Source organism: Sebastes fasciatus, chromosome 2, assembly GCF_043250625.1.
Source record: "Sebastes fasciatus isolate fSebFas1 chromosome 2, fSebFas1.pri, whole genome shotgun sequence".
NCBI lineage: Eukaryota > Metazoa > Chordata > Actinopteri > Perciformes > Sebastidae > Sebastes > Sebastes fasciatus.
The window spans coordinates 31,518,116-31,540,055 of NC_133796.1; the positions used below are offsets into that span (position 1 = coordinate 31,518,116).

Below are 21,940 nucleotides of genomic sequence, written 5' to 3' on the forward strand. Positions count from 1 at the left end.
ACATAACGGAGGGAGTAGGAAAACAATATTCAGAATTTGTATGCAAATGAGGAACAGCAGCTTGGCCGTCTTTTCTGTCTGCTGCAAAGCGATGATAATTATGAAACGTGCAAAAACTTTTGTTTAAACAATATTTTATGTGGTCTGTAAGTTTTTGGCTATAGAGGAAAACTAACTCATTTTACAGCAGGATACATTAGGTTAATGTGGTACATAAATGTGTCATCACAATGTTGGTAAAACCTTCATACTTAATAGGATGTTAAATTTACTTCATTCCAACAATGTGTGCAAGAATTTCTCAACAGCTCTGCTACTGTGTTCTTCCAAACAGCTGAAGGAAAATGTAATAAAGTTTAAAGTTAACAAGGGGGGTGGAGAGCAGTTAAAAGCACATTTCCCCTAAAATCTATATTTTACAAGGGAGAAGGTGTGAACTACTACTGTGCAAACAATAAGGCATGAAGTACAGAACAAGTTAAAAGTAGATGCTGGAAAATACTAAATGTCCAGTAAACACGTACAGAACATATCCTGAAGAAAGAAAAAATACCCGCATTTTCAATTAAAACAAATACCTCTTTAAATATGCTTCTATAGCAGCAAACAAGTAACGTCTTCACCAGGGACACCGCACAGCGTTCAGAGAGAGTCGCTGATCTTGGACCTCCAGTTTATGGCCCTTTCAAAGCCATTGCTGCCAGTGTGGTAGTCCCTCATAGCCTGTCTGATCTCTTCCTCTGTGGTCATTACAAACGGACCTGAGGGGCACACAGGAAAGTATTACATTACAGGTATTGATTAAGTTCTGTTTGTGACATCTTAAAACACATCTAAGTACATATTTTGTGCAGTGAGTTGGAGGGAATAACACATACGACGTACCGTGTTGCACCACAGGCTCTTTGATTGGTTCTCCAGCGATCAGCACAAAATGGGAAACTTCAGAGCCCTGAGGAGGAAATAAGAAGCAGCGCTGTCATCTTTGTCATATTTCTGTTACACAAAATTTGCACAAGATTTTCTCTTCTTCGGCTTCAAAAAACTTTCATATTAAACAGTTTGAGAAGGAAAAATTACTTTTTGATTGAACTCCTCACAAGAGCCGATACAGAGAACTTAAGTTTCTCACCTTGTTTTCAACTTTGACGCAGTCTCCGTCTCCAAACACGACAGTATGATGAGGATCCACCTTCTGCTGCTCCTCATCTGGACCTGAAAAGTCCAGTTTCAGTTGAAATCAATACTTCATTATGATTCAAACTCAGCCTGAATCAAACCAATATTCACAGCTCTGTACCTTTACATTTCGACAGGACTGCAATACAGTATAGTTCAATGTGACAGTCTCATGATTTTCTGCTATCTTTTTATCTTTTTTATCTTTAACCCACCCCTTAATTTCCCTGGGCTGAAAACAACTCAAACATATACTGAATCACAATACCACATAATAATATTCCATTATTATTACTGAACATTATTACTGTTAATTCTAATGATAATAAAATGTCGAGCTGGGACAGTTCTTCACATTCAATTCTAAATCGTGTTGGGGCAAAACCATAGACTGTATAAAATATGGACATGGTCTCTGTGACGTCACCCATAGGTTTCTGAAGAGAGTCGTGTTTAGAAGGTAACCCACAAGTTGGGAAACTATCACTCTCATGGTTAAAGGGGACGTAATATGCTTTTGTAGTTTTGCCCTTTCCTTTATTGTATTGAATAGTTGTGTTTGTTCATGTAAAAGGTCAGCAAAGTTACAAAGCCACAAATTCATGCCAAGGGAGTTACTCTCCACCACAGAAACACGGCTCCTGAACTGCCTGAAACGCCTTGCTTGAAGTCCTGCCTTTTCTTCCATAACGTGGTGATGTCACCAAGTAAAAGAAGATTAATTATACACACATCACAGAAGGTGAGAGGCTATCAGAACAGCGTCAGTAAAGAAAAAAGGTAACACCTGCACACTACTCCATGCCATGCTCAAGCAGAGCGTTTCAGGCAGAGGGTGAAAAGAGGTGCTGCAGCACAGCCGGTATGAGAAAAGTAAAGTGTTTTCTGAACATTAAAGCATGCAAATATGTTCCAGTAGTAACCCAAAATACAAGTAGGAACCTGAAAATAAGCATAATCAATCCTCTTTAAGGTTAGGCATTAACCTTGAATAGCTAAGGATAGGGTAGGTCGTCGGGCAGCAAGTCTTGCGAGAGTTTTTAGAAGTTTTTGCCAGATTTCTCAATTTGCAATAAGGTTACCTTCTAGACACAACCTCTGAAGAGTGGGTGGCTCCGGCCATCACCATCTTGGCAGTGACGACACAGCCTAACTCTTGCTAATCCAAAAATGGTCAAAAAGGTTGATGAGGCGGGCTGGGTGACGCAGCAGCCAGCGACCTGATACAGCACCCACCTGTCACTCAAATCGGCCACGCCCTCAATAACGCCAAACTTTAAGCCTTATTATGATTTAAACTGGTGAGTTATATAAAAAATCACACCCCGTGCAGTTGCCATGAAATTAGCTATCGAGATCAAAATGTTTTTTGTACCAGGCTGTTAACATGTTCATTTCTGCTGTAAAGCTGGCCATTTTAACATGGGGTGTGAGGGGATTGACTCGCTTTTGGAGCCAGCCTCATGTGGCCATTTGAGGAACTGCAGCTTTTGGGCACTTTGTGTTTGCTTCTCAGCACCGGAGGTTGCCGCTTGGGCAAAACCCCATACAATAAATCTGTTACTTAAGAGGATTGATGAGGTTTATGGTCTTTGAGATGTATTTGATGTATTTCTGAAAACAAATGGAAATCTATGACTTCTGGGAGTAGGAGTGCCTCATTGGGGGAAACAAAACAAAACAAAACATTGGTACAATAGAATTCAAGTTTGATGGTCAAATGGAAAATTAAATTAAACTTGTTCAGACATTGGAATTACTATTTAATGTTTCACCCAAAACTAGCTTACTTGCTGCTTATGAGCTGGCATGTGCATCATTAGTAGTTTCACAAATGATTTCAGGGTAACTCAGGTCTATGTAGCATAACAAAACCACTGTGTGTTAAATAGAAATGTATAGGCACCTGCACGTTTCAGACATTTTGAACTGCTTTCTGACCTTTGCTTGCACGCCGCAACACAAACAGTACTGACACTAAACGCTGAGAAAGCCAGACACTTGCGGTGGACGCTTTCATCAACGCCAGCTGGTCCTGATTCGACCGGACTACACGCAGAGATGAAGACTTAAGATTCAAATTACTTCTTTAATCTTTGCAGCCAATTTCATCCTCTCGTGTCATCAAAACATCTGCCAGCAATTACAAGCAGTGTGAGAGATCCGGCAGTGTAACAATGGAGAGTAATCGAATCATAATGACATTTTATGAAAGAATATTAAAAAGGGGAATTCGGACTGAAAACAGGTTTCAACAAACCAAGAAAACCTCTGAAAAGGAGTTCACTGTCTGAAGGGTTTGTTCTCATGCGAGGGGAACTCCCTGATCGCATAATGTCATCCATTAAGCGGGAAATGCCGTATTTCACAGTATAATGTCAAAGAGCAACACTGATACAACAGGGCGTAGTTAGAACATGTGGGTAAAGTGATTGATATGAAGCCAAGCTCTGAGACGGTCATATTTTATACACAGTAGCGCCATCGTTTTTTCCAGTGAAGTGGAGTAGTCTACAGTATGAATCCATCAAGCTTTAAAGTGGAACACATGGATATTTTGGCTGAATGTAGGAGGGAAGTTGCGATTGGACTGAGATCACACACATATTTGTAACGTAGATATGGCAGCAGGAAGAGCAGGGAGGGAAGTGAAGGAGTGATCAAACACACTGGACAGAGTGCACACACCCAACTAGAAGAATAATGTTAGTATCATACTGTTTAATAGTGACTTCATCTTCTCCTTCTATCAATCTGAAGTACTGGACAATATGAGACAGGTGATGTATGTATGTATTCATAAGGGAAATAAACCTTAATGTACACTGGGCCTTTCTTTTAGGGAGAATATTAACCAGACAAGACTCACCAACATGAATGGATCCTGATAGAGTGTAGATGAATGTAGTCCATCCTGTCAAACACAGAAGTATTTTGTGTTATAAAGATTTTGGTGAGCCATTTCACAGCTCTTAAACCTGCAAGAGGACGCTAATGGTTTGGTGAGAAGTCAAATTCACCAGCACTCACTGCAGGCGACAGAAATATACCGTATTAAGTTGAGGGCGTCTGAATACAGAAATGAAAGTGAATTTCTTTGTGAAATATTTCCCCATTTCCTTGTGTTAAAGCTGTCTTTCCCTCCACGTATCTCTCTCTCTCTGTTAATGTAAAATACTGAGCTCTCGTGTATCCAAACAGCTTTACGAGCCCAGAGGTGTTTGTACTGTAGATGTCTGCTGATAACATTTTATACACATTTCTCTAACTCCTCCACTGTTAAAGTGCAAACCTTAGTGGGAACCTTGTGTATACTGACCAAGATCCTTCTGAATGGAGCCTGTAAAATGCAAAAACACTCTTACTATTAATAGTGTGGTGAAATATGAGAGCACTATTTCATAATTACTGTACTGTGGATGTAACAAGGATGTTTGAAAAGTTCTAAATCTTATGAACAGAGGGCACGGTCATCACAAGTGACAACTACATGATAATGATAAATACTAAAACGTAAGCACACGTTAAATAGAGTATTATATATCTTAAAAGGTTAACTGAAACTTTGTTTGTTTACAACATAGACAGTATATAAGAAGTGGACGTAGTCATCGTGACGTCTCCCATTGGTTTGCAGAGTGCCTTTTTGAAGCCTTGAGTTCAACATTTTGGCCGTCTTGGCTTTTTGCAAACAGAAGTGACATGAGAGGGTGGAGCTAAGTACATAATAATTCAGTACACTGAATAAGACGTTTTCAGGCCACAAAAAAAGGTTATGATTAACTTTTATGAACTGAAAATACACTGTAAAACGGTTAAAGTTGTAAAACGAAAACACAGACAATTCCCAGACCGAACAAAGCCGTGGTATCAACCTGTAAATCACAAGGTAGCCACGCCCTAAAGCATAGCCTGCTTTATGGTCTATTTGACTCTAAATGGGACCATAATTTACTAAATGAACATCATGCTGTATTGAAGAAGACTTGAAACTAGTGATTGAGACCATAAACTCATGTTTATTATGTTTACTGAGGTAATAAATCAAGTGAGAAGTAGGCTCATTTTCTCATAGACTTCTATACAATCAGACTTCTTTTTGCAACCAGAGGAGTCGCCCCCTGCTGGCTGTTAGAAAGAATGCAAGTTTAAGTCACTTCAGCATTGGCTTCACTTTTCAGACCCCGATGTTAAAGGAAAAAAAAGTGCACCTTTTAGTTTGCTAACCTTAACTAACTTTAGCCACCAATAGCTACTGGTCATACCAGACGAAGTAAGGCTGTAGCCGCAAAACTGAATTTAGCAATCGTGTGTCTTATTAATTATGAACTAAACCTTTCATTTGCAAAGTGAAGAGATTTTAATTTTGCTTCATTTTCATTTTATGTTCCCAAGTATCACTCATTGTTCTGTTTCCTGCCACAAGAGGACAAAATTCAATAAGGGTCGTCTCATGGCGAGGACACGAAGCAACCATGAGGTGCTTTTGTGTAAGCATCCTGAAAGACACTTCTCTTATTAACAGACCATTTACAGACACACCATGGTGTATTCAGAAATGTTATTCTCCTACCTGAGGGGACTGGCTGCACATGCAGGGCGCCTGTTTGCAGCCTAAAGTCCAGGTACAAGGTCGGGGTTCTTGTGTAGACCTTCGACTATAGGGGGGGAAAAAGACAATATGCTTACTTTCTCCAACATACACACACACACATACACAAGATTCAAATATTTTGCATAAAATAGGAAAGACATTCATGCAAACTTTGAAATAGTGGCGCCAGTGACGGTCACGGTCATTTGTTTACAACTTCAGAACCATCTGCACTTCTGTTCCCCGCAAATGGGGTGTGAACAATAAGTTAAAGCTGCATTGTTTTGTTGCTACCCATAAAAAAAAAATGTTATATGGCTTGACGACCTACTAAAAATCCCATGGTTTTTCAGAGAAGTCAGAAGCTGTTATTAATAATGGATCACACTTCTTGCACTAAATAGCTTTTTTATTGTGAATGAGTCGGATGAGATGACCTTAAAAAAACCCTGAGCATTGAGGTTTTGATAATAGGAAACATACTATACTTTAGAAAGTGAGCAAAGTTAAGGAAATAAAAGCTAAAAGAGTTTTGAGTTCCTGATTTGTGCAGAACTATTATTGTCATCTGTTAAAATTCAATAAATACAGGGCATTACATTCAGGGACGTATCTGCACAAATGTGTAGTGTAGAGAAAGGTACTTGAAATATCATCAAGATCGTTCACAGACATAATTGACGCTACGCCATCACAGCTCATCTTTGCACGCTGTATAGTCTCCATCACATGTTTCATTGCTCTAATTGGTTGTAGGTCTATCCAAATGCGTCCAGAGGTCTTTTGGTCTATATGCTGATGACGCCTCTTGGCAATCGAAAATGAACTGAGAGGTTCTTGTGATGTCAGGCTTCATAAAATCAGGATAAATGTGAGCTGAAATCATCATCGATAAAAAACCCAAATTGTGAGCCTTATGAATAAATACAATAAATAAAGAGAAATGGATGTGTGACTTTTAGTGGTGGAGGAGGCTACTTCAGTTCAATGACGTGTGTTAAACCCAGAGGCAGACCATCATTTGCATAATATAGCTTCTCTATCAGCTTCTTGTTAGGTCTAAGTTCGTCATCAGCCCTCACTTCAGTCTCCACGTCAACTTCCACTTATGTTCACAAGTGTAATAAAAGAAGTACACATGCATGCACGCACGCACACACACACCGCAACATTACAAAGTCATCCCTCGCAGGCCAGGACAATCTGCTCCTCATTTGCAGTTTCCTCTTTTCAACCAGACACTCATTACACTCACACTGGTCACATAGTGTGGTTAACAGGCATTCACTTTCACTCACACACGCACATTTATGTCATTGTCGGTTTTTCCTATGTGCCGCAAGCATCCAGCAAATGCGCAATCACCATGAGATCAACAGCTAGCAGGAAAGTAAACATCATGTTCAGTTTCAAAGCGCTCTTCTGTCTGGGGCTTGATTTAATGATGCTGCAGTGACATCACAACCCTGTGGCTGAATTATGAACACACGCACACAAACAAACACACACACACACACACACACACACACACACACACACACGCACACCTTTGCTCCTAAAGCTTCTCCAGATATCACAGCGACTGTAACTCCTCCTTGGTTGGGTTTGGGGATCGCGGCGCCTTTCAGCTCCTGGTACGCCGGTTCCACCATCTTGTCCCGCCTCGACAGGTTCACCCACAGCTGTAAGCCCACCACCGGCTCCTCTGACACGGGCATCTCTGCATGGACCACCCCCCGTCCTGCAGTCATCCACTGGTGGACAAGGAGACATATTTTAAATAGACACAGTCTATGTGCTGAAGTTGTTCATAGAAGTCACTATTTGTATTTGCATCGCTATTTGTTGAGGCCATAACGTTGTATTTGTATTAACTAACCAGAGGTGGGAAGGGTTTTATTAATCATGTGTTATCGGTCATCATGCATGTGGTGCGGCACTAGGAATGGCACTACCGATCAGAAATAACTGTGAAGAATTTGTGAATAGGGATGCACCGACACCAATACTGATATGGGTATCGGGCCGATACTGACTCAAATAGCTGGATCGGGTATCTGTGACAATGAGGCCGATCGATTTAATTCAAGTGTATATTTATATACTACATACTGGAATTTTAATTCCATAGTCTTGACCAATTTGTTGCTGCATTAAAAATTTGCAAGTAACCTATTTGAAATTTCTTTGGAATTACTGCCAAATTACCCCAATATTTACCTCAATATTTACCTCAATATTTACCTCAATATTTACCTCAATATTTATCAAAAAATACTTTGTTTGGCTGTCTTGACTTGGGACTTGACTCTGGACTTTTATTCCAATTATTTTATATCTATTATAAACATTATTTAATAGTTATATTCCACAATTCCCCAATAAGCAGTAATAGCTGTAATCTATTTAATACATTTCCAGGAAAAGAATACAAAGTTATTGATATGCTTTATTTCCATGTCTGCTGGTAAATAGATAATTAACAAACAAATTATTTGAAATTTCTTTAAAAAACTCCCTGAATCATTACATTAGCTAGCAGGTTACATTTGTATAGACAATAAGTGATCAGAAGTGTCTTCTGTTAGTTTTGGTTTTCCACCTCCGATGAAGAGCAGCGCACAGCCGCTTCTCAAGCCTAAGGGCCCTATTTTAACCATTATTTGCTATTTTAGCATATCCCTATTAAATAATGTTTGTAATAGAATAATGTTTGATACATTTTGAGGTACATATTGGGGTAATTTGGCAGTAATTCCATAGAAATTTCAAATAGGTTTCATGCTAAATATCACCTAATTACCATGAAATTTGTGGACTTGTAAAATGAAGTGTTACCGTTGTACGCTTTGTGCCACTAAAAAATTTCAATATAAAGAAATAACAATTCAGTACATCTATATCTATGTATTTATTTGCTACATTTTGTTTTACAAAGTTAGGACAGTAATGTTTAAGTCCAGCCTGATGTTGCCTTACACATAAAACAATGATCCCAGTCACTTCCTAACAGCCTTCCATACAGCTTATTAATTAGACCCTGGTATCAGATCGGTACTCGTATCGGCCGATACCCAAAGCCCAGTCATCGTATCGCTATCGGGACTGAAAAAGTCAGATTGATGCATCCCTAATTGTCAAATGTTCTTTAAGGGATGTTTTGTTGTAACTTTGATGAAGCCCATATTCTCAAAGTTTTTATTGAATTACAGTATCTTGACATCTACGAAAATGTTAGTCAAACATTTACAGATGCGAAGTAATGTATCCTAATTACCCCGACTTCTCATCTAACTTAACCAGTATTACATTTTGGGTGTAAATGTCTCGACAACTATTGGATGGATCGTCATGAAATCTGGTAGACATGCATGTATGTTGTAAAAGCATTGGCAGACTACAGTATATGTGTATATGTGGTAGACCATTAAATGTGATAATAGGAGATTCCTCTTCTCCTTGCTCCTTTTAGATCATGAAATGTAGTTACAGATTGTAGCTTATATTTTGTGCAAAATTGTGTGTCGAGTACACTGAAGTGAAAAATAAATCATGAATGAATGAATAATAGTGAAATATAACAACGGTTGGCTTTCAATGTTCTTCATTAATCTTCTTGGTTTGATAAAGACTCGACTTAATCACGTTATCCTTTGAGACATTTCCGGCAGTATTATAAATAATAAACTATATTATGCAAAAACATCAGAAGTTTGGACTTCAAAGTAAAGCAGGACTTAAGTGATTTTCAGTCAAATATAGATACATTCTTCTGAATATAATATAAATTCATTCTATAAGGTACAGCTGGTTTTGGGTCGTGATTTGAAACATACTGGATGAGATGAGGTTTAGTTTAACAGCTTGTGCTTCTCTTTTAGTCCAGCTGGAAATCCACTCTCAAGCTTTGCTTTAATGCAGCTGGACGCTGATTAATCATCCGTGACTGTTCACCATGCGGTTTGGTTGCTTTTATTGCTTTCTTTTATTGCTTTGTGCTGCGTATATTTTACTGTCAGGGATCTACTGGATAATAACATGCAGAATACAACAGAGAATAAACCAAGAGAACAGAGGAAGCACAGATGAAATTAAATTAATCAGTGGTTCAAATTCAATTTTAAAACATCTTATGTGATATAATAAATATGCAGTCTAACTTGGAAATAATCTGCCAGTTTGGGTACATAAAGTCCTGATAAAGATGGGCATTGTGTATGAAAATATGAACATTGTTATTCATTTAAAACTAATATAACTATTGAAGTAATAGTTGTTTCTTTCAGCAACGTTACTGGGCACAGAAAAATCAGTCAATATAAACTGATTTATCCTTTTTAAATAACCTGACCCATAACTGCACAAATTTAGTTTAACATTTATTTTTGCACTACTTGCAATGTCCAATTCACACCATTACACATGTATACATGTACAGTAGAAATCCTCTCATTTATTTAAACTATTGTCAACAATTATTGTTTATTGCTAAGTTATTGTATTGATAAGTATTTATAGCTTTTTTGCACATTAATTTTATCTTGTTCGCTAAGCTGCTATATCTATCTATCTATCTATCCATCTATCTATCCATCTATCTATCTATCTATCTATTAGAACTGGGATGATACACCTATCTCCCGATTCAATACTATTACAATACTTGAGTGTCGATTCGATAAGTATTGCGATTTTTAAGTATTGCGATTCGATATTACCAGTTATTGTGATTTTTTTTAAACTTTTTTAACACTAGACCATGGAAAAAAGTTGAATCATACAGTTCTAAGGGCTTTTACTTTGGAAAATATCTAAAAAATATATATATTTTCAGCACGTAAGCATCTATATCTATCTAAAAATGGAGGAAATTGGATTTGTTTCTTTTCTAAAATGGACATGTACAGATGTGGAATTAATTCAACCACTAACAGAACATTGTTGGCATGCCGTCTTCACCGCTTCCTTCGCGGCTTTAATCGGAAACTGTGTTGGAGCTTTTCCCTAAAGGACAAGCAGGCGGCTGTTTGAGCATCTGCAGCTCCAACGTGACGTCGTGAGCCTACTGAGGGTGCACATGGAGGGTTACAGGAAATTCAACTGAACTGACTGAACCTCTGCTGCAGATTGAAGCTGAGTCAGCAGCCTGTGAGTGTGTGTGTGTGTGTGTGTATGTGCGTGTGTGTGTAACTTTACTACTTTAAAAACACAGGAAACAACCCACAGGGCATGATATCCAATTAGTGTGAGTGCACAACATTATAATACATATGTAGTGGGTTGGTGGGGATTTGTAGGCCAATAGGTTGAAGTCTTGTTCTGCTCTTGTCGTTTCAGTGGACTGAATGCTTCAAGTTAATGATGACATTTACTATTAGGAGGATTAGACTGATAGATATCAGTGATCACACCGTTAGATAACGGGTATCTAATATCGGAAAGAACAGAAAATATTTATTTATATTTCCGTATTTAGTTATTTTATTAGTGGCAAAGTTAAAGGAATAGTTTTTCATTTTGGGAAATATGCGTTCTTGTTAATTAACTCACGAAATAAGATGTTATAACTTGTTTGTTTAATTTGTACAAAATCAAAAAAATGACCCGTTGTGGTTTTACTTGGTTTCATGGGCCAGACTACTGTTGTCATGTGAGGTTGCTATAGGCAATCAGCGCCAATAGAGTGCTACAGTAATGAGTCCTAAAACTCTGAAATGAATTATTATTTACAGTTATTATATACATTTTAGCACTTCCGGTTCCCTCGTCTGGAAGTCAATGGGTTTTTAGTTAGATGTCTGAAATAAGATTTTAACGTTTTGTTCTACGACATAAAATACGTCAGTAAATACCCCACTCGTGAATTTTGTAGCCTTTATGTGTCTTAAAAAAGGCGGTTGTTAGCAAGTGGCTAAATGACACTACTAAACTTCATCATGCTGACTCGTCCGCCTTTACAGCCTCGTTGTGGATACTCACGCTCATTCGAGCGTGGTGTAGTTCGTTTATAGCTTTTTACTTCTGCCGATTGCTTTCACACTTAAAAAATCATAAAGTGGTGTTCATTTGTGAAGATTATCTTGCTGAACAAAACTTGTATCATAAAACGTTTGTTTGCCACAAAGCTTATTTTCTGCAATAATCCAAAACCTAACAGAAAAATCCCATTGGCTTTTTGTCGAGGGAACCAGGGCGATTCTAACTTCCTCGTTGGCCTACAAAAATACATCACCCTGGAGCACTCAATGTGTCCAAAAGTAAAATGTTCGGCACATAACTGCATGTTCAACCGCAAATTGGCATTATTACACTTCCATTTTTGTACGAATTAAACAAACAAGATATATAATTTGTATACATAGTGAGCTTTAGAGGTGCTGGTACCATAGCTACAAACATGAGCGGTGTCCATCTTTTCATCCAACTCTCGGCAAGAAAGAACCATTCCCAAAAGGACAAACGATTCCTTTTTTAAAAAATCATAAAAATTAAGTTATGCAGTAGCTTACTTGCAGATCTCCGGCTTTCAGTCGTCCTGAATGGCCACAGAAGTCTTCATGGGCCGTGATCCCCTCTAAAATGTATGTTACCTGTTTGAGGAAAGACACACATATAGCATAAAGAGCTTCATTCAGATGACTTAATACTTAAATTTAGAAACAAATGTAAAGAATTGGGCCCGCATACGCCCGCTCGCGTGTGGCTACGCTTTTCAGACAAGACTCCAACACAAACTACACGGAAGCACCAAAACCTTTTGGTTCTATCTAGTGAAGCCCGTCTTGCAAAACAGTGTTGGCCGTGGTCATAGTACGCGGGGGAGAACGTAGCTTTGGTCTCCAGGGCCGGAGTCTCTGCTCCTCTGCTCCTCTGCCTGCTCGCCTTCACTCAGCTCGCTCCACCTCTAGACGTGAACGCGCGCACACTATACACTGCAGAAGAGTTAGTTTAGCTCTGAGAATATCTAGTAAATGTACAGTGGACGTTTGTGCAGAAATAAATGGTGCAGCTCCTCCAGACCAACAGAGGTTTCCCGTGTCTTGTGAAGTGACGGGGCTCCGAAGCGAGAAATGTTACCGTCTCCGACCGGGTGTCGGTGTCTTCCTTCGGCCGCGGTCGGGAGGCTGAGGCAGGAAAAGCCAACACTAGGATCAGCAGTGATTCATGGAGAGACCTTCGTCTGGTCAGCTAACATTACTGCCAAGCAGGTGAAATACAGAGTAATATTGTGGTTTTAGCTGACGTGTGTCGCCTCACTGTTTTGAGCGATGCTCGTTCATGTCTATTTAGAGCGAGCAAGCTCGAGCCCGACGCTGACTTTCGTTGACTTAACGGCCACAGGTGTCGCTGTTAACAAGCATTTCTGATTCTTACAAACAGTCCCTTTAAGCCTTATTTTGACATAAAGTAATGCACTTTCTGTGCATAATATTCCAGGTTTCATTAACTCAGGCCTTGAGCTTATAAAGAGTGCTGCTTTGACACTAAAAGCACGTGTGCGCTGGTTTCACCGCCGCAGTGGTCAGACTGGACAGGAAAAGAAGTGCTGAGCGACGGGTCACGGGTTCAAAGATGAACATCTGTGTAAGGGAGGAAAGCTCGGGCCCCTGCAGCGAGCTGCCTGTGATCTATCTCCACAGCTGCATGATTTCCAAAGTCATGCGAGTGTGAGCAAACACACCTGCAGAAAGGCATGCTGGGAGTGTAGCCGAGTCCTGTCCACCCGCACCGGGAGATTTAAGTTGCATCTGCCAACTCAAATACATTTGGAGGAACGTCTGGCAATCTAAGGACAATATCTGGGTTTTTTAAGTTCGGCTTAACAAAAATATAACCTGCCACATTACCCATTCATCAGTGTGGTGGAAGTATTACTGCTGACTATTATTATTACTGCTACTATTATTACTGCAGAGTACAGAGTTAAACTACAATTTAAAAACATGTGACGGGCTTGTGGTGAATTTAATATACAACATTAAAGCTAGGGTTGGTAATCTTCTGCAAATACATTTTTGTTGAAATTCTCATTACATCCCGACAACAATCAACAAACCAGAAGCTCTGACAAAAATCTGGTATCTGTGGCTGTCGCAGGACTGTAATAAACCCGTCCAATTATTACATTCTGTATTGTTTACTGGACACCAGTAAAAAATCCGCCTAAAAAACTAAATTATTTCTATTCTATTCTACCGAAATGGCCTGTGTTGAACAATCAAATATTATAAATATATTAAGCACTTTCAGTCCAAAATGGCGGCAGCGGATGTTGTAAAAAAAACACCAGTTTCGTCTCTTTGCGTCTATACTCTTTGTCAACGGAGTCTTTCACAAGCTACTAGCTCGACAGCTGTGAGTACTAACAATAGCCATACTCATAGTTTACGTTCATAATGATAATTTTGGGGGAGTGGCTTTGGAGGGAGGCCTGAAGGGACGGACTGTCAGTGTTGCCGACTTGGAGACTTTCTCACTAGATTTAGTGACTTTTGGAGCTAGTGCTGCTAGCTACTTTCATTGGAAAAGAGTTGGCAACACTGGACTAGGTTTTTTCGTTTGAGTGGAGTGACGCTCTGGAGCGAGTCACGTTGTGGACTCCGGCCCAAGCAGGAAAAGTTAACGGTGTTTGGTTTTTCTATTCTGGGCTACTGTTGAAACCATAGACTGTATATAAAGATGGACGGCGTGTCTCTACTTCCTCTCACTGTACAAAAGTGAAGCAAAAATATCCCGGATAGGGGAGCTGCCATCTTGAGATTTTGACATCATTTGGGGTCTGTGCAGTAGTGATCGGACGATGGAGCCGCAGTAACGAGGTCACCCACCCGAACCAATCGTGAGCCGAGCACGGCCGCAGTTTGTCAGCGAGAGAGACTCACAGCTGTCAATCATGACGTCTCAACCCCTTTTTAATAGCATTAAATAAAACCAAACTTATCAGAAAAATGAACACATGAACATACTGTACATCAGCGTGACAACAACTACCTAAAATGACAGAAACCATCTTTGGGAAAAATTTGACGTGTACTCTGACTTTTTAGTTTGGACCATGCCCCATCCACTAACATAAAGGAGGCAGGATTTATGACATATACTGCAGCCAGCCAGCAGGGGGCGATCCAGATGTTTTGGCTTCACTTTTGGGGTCATGTCGTCCATCTTTATATACAGTCTATATTTTAAACATGGCGGTCAGCTCCGTGAAGAGGAACCACTCCCTATGTAGATATAAAGGACTCATTCTAAGATAACGAAAACACAACAATTCTTATTTTCAGGTGATTATACACCAAAGAAAACATACTTATTAATATTATATTCCCTTTCTGCCCATAGATCTCTCTGGTCCAAGCTGAAAAAGTGATACATTTATTTATGAAGCCATTTTCAAGAACAAATGGTTCACACACAGAGACTAACAGAGTGGGAGCCAGAATAAGAGCTGATTAGTTATTTAATCAAATATTCTCCCACTTTATTCAGAGCAGAAACCAGAGAAGTGCAGGTAAAAGTAAAAAGCTGTCCATTTCTAAAGATGCAATAAAACTGAGTAAGTGGTCCACACATCACTTACTGCAACTATTCTGTGACTTCACTTTCCAAACCCATGTTCAAATGTAATTTGCCCTAAAAGCAGCAATAATGAATTTGGCCACATCAAGGCAGGAGAACATTGAGCAAACACGGAGCAACATTATTATTCATTTGGAGTCGTGTTTCTGTCCATCTGATGAATGTAAATCCAATATTAACTCTCCTTTCAGTTCTGTTTTTGATCTCTACCAACTCCTGAAGGACATATCTGGCTCTAAATGTTCACCAGCTAGTTGCTACCTTTGTGTAGAGGGGGTTGATCAGAGAGTTTTTGCTGCAAAATCGTTGTCAGTCAATTAAGTTGATGGATTAAAACATAAAATTAGGGGCAGTAAAATCAAGACAATGAGCCAGAAACAGATTTGGGTGATATTTCTCTGTGGCTTCGTCACTACAAGCAGCATCTTTCACACCATCACACATGATCATTAGAGTTAGTAAAAAAATGTTGATTAGTGCAGCTTTAATGTAAAGGTGATCCTAAGAAATCAGTTACAACCAGCCTTTCATATTATATAGACTGACAGGGTGTAAAATCTTCATGTCCACTCAAGATAATATCTGCAAATGTATCTGTTATTTTTTCCATTTATAAATTAACCGACAAGTCTGTAAAATGCAAACGGCGATGCTACATTCCCATCACACTGAAGCCCAAATGACATCTTAAAATAGTTTCAATTGTCTGGCAAACAGCCCCAAAAAAAAACAAATGTGTTGAAATTACAGCAAGGAAAGGTGTGAAATAAAGACAGAAGGGAAGCTGTGGGTTCTCAGCTAAAGGAGTAGGTTTTAAAATATGTTTGTGTAAACACTGAAGCCATGTCTACTTTATTAAAATTATCATAGACTAGAAGAAAATCATTTGAAATACTTGACTTATACTTACTACTTATACTTTCTACTACTAATACTTTAAAAAATGTAAAGTAGAGCTTAATTGTTAATGAGTATGTATGTACAAGAAGCTACCGCAGTAATGTATTCACATTCTCAGTTTTCAGGAAACTGGGACAGCTGACATGTCAGTCAGTCAGTAAGTCTGGTGGAGACAGAATATATTCATTTCAAATACCAAGAAGAATAAAAAACCACAAAACCAACCACGAATCCACAAAGACACATCAGAAGACGGGACAATTCCTCTCTTTCAAAATAGGGGATTTTTTTTCTGAGTTGTCATGATAACATTTTAACCCAAAGCGTTCTGAGCTCAACTTGAGCTCTTTAAACTTAACAGTACCAGCAGACATTTTATCTCTGATGTCTCTGGATGTCTGTGTGATTTCTTTTTTTTAATCTATAAACCTAAATCAACATTTGTTCGAAGACACAATGGTCCTGTAGCTTTCTGTTCTGCTGTCGCCATCTTGTGGTCAAAGTAAGAGTTTCTCCCCTCACTGAAGCCGGTTGGTTCTATGATCCTTTTTTTAGTTTTAGCACCCTAACTTTCTCCATCTTATCTGAATATGTGCTGCTACATTAAAATTAAAGTCAAATGCATGATACATAGAGATATAGAGATATATATGTTCTTACCGTCTCAAATCCTCTGTGAGGATGGTCTGGAAAACCTGCCGGCTTGCTCACTCTGAACTCATCCAGCATCAGGAAAGGATCCAGGTTTCTCAGCTGGAAATATAATATGTAGAGTATTGCATTAATTAATTGAGTTTTTAGTAAAAGGGTTGACAGTCGAACTTCATTAACAACATACCTCCTTTCTACCGATGCTCCTGCGGACACGAGCACCGACTCCCTCCGACTGTTCCACACTCAGAACAGTCCTGTCCACTTTCCTCACATTCATTGTCACTATAGTCACTGCAAACACATAAAATATACCTTAATATTCATTTATGAAGGATAACAAGACAATAAAAGGCATTTGTGGATGCAATAAAATAGTTTGTATTTGAGGCAACTGAACAAATCCATATTTTTCCTGTACATGAGCTCTTTTTTAGATTTAAAAATCAACTTGTCTGACAATCAAATGTCTTTAAAACATCTTTAAACTGCCAGTAAAACACTGGAGGAAATGTCATGTTTTGACAAGTTTGTGATACAGAGCAGTTTATACAGCAACTGGGATCCACTATGAGTCATAAGTAGTCATGTTGAGGGTCAAAGTTCAAGGCACAATGTTATGAGGAAGTAGTATGTCCCAATTATATGCATACTGTAATAAAGTAAAAAGTATGTGATTTGGAACGTATCCTAAATGTCCATCTATCCACCCACTTCCTCACTCGCTCTTATTCAGTGCAACTTAGTTTCCCAGCATGCAGTGGGCAGACATGCCAACATACAATAACAATTTCCAATTCACCTGTTTAAGGTGTTTCCCTTTATTTCATTATTATTATTCACTAAGCTTGTACTGTAGATGTAGAGACATCTCAAACTGTGGTCTCAAAGCAAAATCGGATCATCTTTATTGCAATTCAAACTGTTGTTGGTGTTTTGATTGTTTGTGCTTGTAAAAAAAAAATCAGACAGAAAAGACCCAAACAGGAAGACTGAGGAGGAGAAGGAATTTCCCAAATCAAATACTGCAAAGCAACATGATGACGACGACGACAAAATAACCGGAGAGGTCACGCAATCACAGGGGTTTTTCCCGGTTTCTAAATCGTCTTCCTGGCAGATTGGAGGCTCACAGCTGCAGACCAGCAGATCTGACATCTGATCAGCTGAGCAGTCAGCTGAGAGGATCAGTTGACTGCTCAGAGCTGCTGCTGACGACTCATCTCTCACAACTCTCCCTACAGTACACTCATCTCAGACACATTTCCTTTACTTTTTATTACATCATCTCTGTCCCGGATGTTCCCGGCTCTGTGTGCACGAACCAATCTGTTAAACAGACTTCAGATCCTCTGCAGAGCACCTGATGAAGCACCTGTTGAAGCACCTGTTGAAGCAGCTTCTGATCTCAGATCTGTTGCTGGTTGCCTGCTACCTCCTTCCTCATGTTGTAGTTACCAGGCTACAGAGTCTCTGCTATTTCAAGTTAAGGATGTTTTCAACACTAAGCTTCTGCATATTGTTATTTTCAACGTGCATAATTGAAGCCCCAGCGTGTTATTTTACCTGTTACAAATCACACTTTCATAAATGTTTCAACATTCCTGCCAACGTTAAATTACACTGTAAAATAAACCCACTTACCTGAGAGGATAAGATCACCTGTCCCGATGCTGTTCTGGTTGTTTTTACTGTTTAAATGAGCGCCGGTTTGTTGTTGTGCCTGCAGCCCTCAGGTGAGATTACACTGCGGAAGTCAGTCAGTCAGGGGGGCGTGGCTAAATCTATTCCCACAGTGTGAGACAGGTAAACAGCTGGAAATAATGGAGCAGGATAGAAATTGGTTTACAAGAGGGGGATAAAAATGACAGGGCTGAAGCTCCTTTTCATTTTTACTACAGCTCAGAGTCAGATTTCAGAAAGCTTTACAATAATATACAAAACTCTCCCTGATTCAGAAAAAAAAATAGTTTTTAAGGCCATAAATTGTTTGCTTATGTGACCAGCATGAAGGTTAGACCATCTCAGACAGTCATTTTAACCCATACCACAGTATTGCCAGATTGGGCTGGTTTCCACCCAATTGGGCTACTTCTGATTTAATTGTGCTTTTAGATGAAATTTGGGCTGCTCGTCAACATCTGGCAGGGTTTTGAAAATATTGTGCCAACATTAACAAGCTGTCATTTTAAGGTCAAAAACACTTTTCACAAATTCTGTAAACTTCATTGTGTCCAATCACTCCCATTATTGACTAATTTAATTTGAGAAATACGTGATTGATGAGGGCTGCACGGTGGTGCAGTGGTTAGCACTGGCGCCTCACAGCTAGAGGGTTGCAGGTTCGAATTCGGATTGGGACCCTTCTGTGTGGAGTTTGCATGTTCTCCCCGTGTTAGCGTGAGTTTTCTCCGGGTACTCTGGTTTCCTCCCACAGTCCAAAGACATGCAGGTTAGGTTAGGTTAATTGTGGACTCTAAATTGCCCGTAGGTGTGAATGTGAGTGTGAATGGTTGTCTGTCTCTATGTGTCAGCCCTGCGATGGACTGGCGACCTGTCCAGGGTGTACCCTGCCTTCGCCCAATGTCGGCTGGGATCGGCTCCAGCCCCCCCGCGACCCCTAACGGGATAAGCGGTTGCAGATGGATGGATGGATGGATGGATGGACGTGATTGATGAGCTATATTCAATCGTCATGAGGGAGAACTGAGGAACTACTTACCTTGACATCATGGACATGGTGATTTATGTTCTTAATATGCCTTGTACAAAGTACATTTTATTTCCTTTAATAATTGTAATATAACTTATTTTTAATGGAGCTTCCCAGCAAAAAGCATTTCACACAATTGTACTTGTTTAACCGGCGTGACAATAAACATCTTGAATCTTGTGTATTTGATTGTCTGACTGCACTCTTTGTGGGTTGCAATAGCCCATTTCTCTAACATTTTATCTTTAGTTATATGATGCAGATATGAAGTCTAGTATGCTATGTGTTTATTATGCATATAAGTTTTACACAGGTTTCTGGCAAAGTTTTGATTTGGACTGAAAACTGTCCATGATCTGGCAACACAAGGAGATAGAGAGCAGAGACACAGTTTTCCAAGGTTAATAATCATGTTTATTAATATTAGAAAAAACAAACCAATAACATTACTAAAAAAGGTAAGTTAATTATGTTTGCAACAATTAAGACCATGTAAAACACTGCCACAAGGAGCAATATACAAGCATACAATGGGGGTCCTTTGTAAAGGAAGAACTGCTACAGGAGGGAGGGTCGCCGTCTACCAAGCCGGGGACATTTAGTGGAAGGCTCAGTCTAGACCAAAGCAAAAGAGTGGTGAATTTATTTACACAAAACTTAAGTTCAAGGTGCAAACACTCAAACACTCAATAGGAGTGGTTACTCCGCGTGCTAGGCCCGGCTTAAACAGACCTCCGACCCACCTTCCTGGATCAAGATCCGGCTTACAACACAGAGACAGTCAGCACTGCAAGAGAAGAACAAAAAGGAGAAAAACATTTGAGAACAAAACCACTGAATAGATATGAGAGAGTTTTACTGCGAAAGAGCGTGTGTGTTTTTTCAGTCACCACAACCCAGGAAGTGTGCTGGAGGTCACAGGGAAATTTAGCCTATAACTAAATCAGTCAGCGCTCTAAACCACACACAAATAAAGAAACAAGCAGCTCAAATAAAAACCTCAAATCAACTCACCACAGGAATGAGGGACAGTGTCTTTGCAGCCTGAGAGTTTACCTGGTGTGTGCATAATAGAGGAGTATCAATGAGCTGCACCTGGTGACCATTGGAACATGATCAGGCTCACTTAAGGTGGACTGACCTTAAGGTGGACCAGCTAACACTACTACAATTACAGCCATGGAGGTTCAGTATGAAAGTTGATCATCCTGGGCATCGGATCAGAAAGCAAAGCCAGGAATTTTCAATCATCTGAACAGCAGTAGCATTAATAAATATAAAGGAGCACAAGACACATGGGCTGGTGTAGCCTATCAAACAAAATATAAGATTAGAGACAAGTTAACGTTCTCAGTTAAATTAACATGGACATAAGGAACTTAAGAGTAACATAACAACTAAGAAACTCCTCTTACCAGACCTGCTGCCACATGTGAAGGTGGAAAATAGTGAGCAAAAGGGAGAGCAGTCTTTAAATAAGGAGGTGAACTAAATCAGGTTATTAAGGGTGACAAACAAGAGCCAATCAGTGACGAGGAAAGGAAGTGAGGTAGGTGAGGAAAGGAAGTGGAAAAAAATTAAAGAAAAGAGGGATCTTTACAACACAAGTCATGTCATTACATGTTTGTGAATATACCTGGAATTATGACCATGTGATCATTTGTTTATTTAAAAACATAAGAGTTGTTATAGTTCCCAAAAAAGCATTTATTCAAGTGCAATCCATTTAATCAAGGCCACACTGGCCAGACATAAGTCGTCACACGTGCATCTTAGTTCTTCAGGCTGAACAGCAACATTAAAGCCATAACAGGCCTTGCATCTGTTGAATATATTCTTCTGTTTTAGATTTCTCTCCACTCAGTTCAGAAGCCTCTATGTTGTCCTGCTGCTGACGGCGCATGATGTCCTTGGCGATCCGCATGCTTGCGGCCTGTCCGCCGGCCAGGTTCACTGCATGAGGTCCAACCTGTATTTCGGGGAAAAAAACGTAGAGGACATGTAGTCTGTAAAATAATTGTACAGATTCTTGTTGAGACTTATTTTTGCACACCAGAAGCCTCTGTAGAAGATCTACCTGCAGAGCGGTGTACTGCCCCATCAGGTAGAGCGGGCACCCGGCTGCCCACTGTAAGCTTTCTGATATGCTCGGCCAACCATCAATCACCTTCATGGAGGGAACAGCCAGACACATTTTATGAATCTATTAGTGCCGCCTTGTTCAGGTTACATCATGAATGAATGAATGAATGAATGAATGAATGAATGAATGAATGAATGAATGAATGAATGAATGAATACATTGCTCTTATCTCTACATGTGT

General features: G+C 39.5%; 1 protein-coding gene across 2 annotated transcripts; it reads right to left on the reverse strand.

Annotated features, from left to right (window-relative positions):
* Positions 1–512: 512 nt before the first annotated feature.
* pir (pirin) lies at positions 513–21,219 on the reverse strand. Of its 2 annotated transcripts, none has more exons than XM_074619395.1 (14): positions 21,032–21,219; positions 20,758–20,926; positions 20,631–20,672; positions 20,360–20,403; positions 18,548–18,717; positions 17,091–17,188; positions 16,913–17,005; positions 12,283–12,363; positions 7,321–7,527; positions 5,753–5,837; positions 4,049–4,093; positions 1,133–1,215; positions 886–952; positions 513–761 (listed from the first exon to the last, which is right to left on the reverse strand). In XM_074619395.1, the coding sequence occupies exons 6-14, from the start codon at positions 17,181–17,183 to the stop codon at positions 643–645; spliced, it is 873 nt and encodes a 290-aa protein (XP_074475496.1). In that variant the 5' UTR covers positions 17,184–17,188; positions 18,548–18,717; positions 20,360–20,403; positions 20,631–20,672; positions 20,758–20,926; positions 21,032–21,219; the 3' UTR covers positions 513–642. The 2 variants fall into 2 exon arrangements, with proteins under 2 accessions (XP_074475496.1, XP_074475487.1); XM_074619386.1 differs by having other exon boundaries at positions 17,091–17,197; positions 21,032–21,215.
* Between the last annotated feature and the right edge of the window lie 721 nt (positions 21,220–21,940).

What these genes read in the sequence shown, in the direction of transcription:
- pir (XM_074619395.1), bottom strand. Translation starts at nt 17,183, where the DNA reads ATGAATGTGAGGAAAGTGGACAGGACTGTTCTGAGTGTGGAACAGTCG. An exon ending in TGTGCAGCCAGTCCCCTCAG is followed by an intron (nt 4,094 to 5,752) that starts GTAGGAGAATAA and finishes TGTGTTTGACAG; the next exon opens with GATGGACTACATTCATCTAC. An exon ending in AGAGCCTGTGGTGCAACACG is followed by an intron (nt 762 to 885) that starts GTACGTCGTATG and finishes TGTGCCCCTCAG; the next exon opens with GTCCGTTTGTAATGACCACA.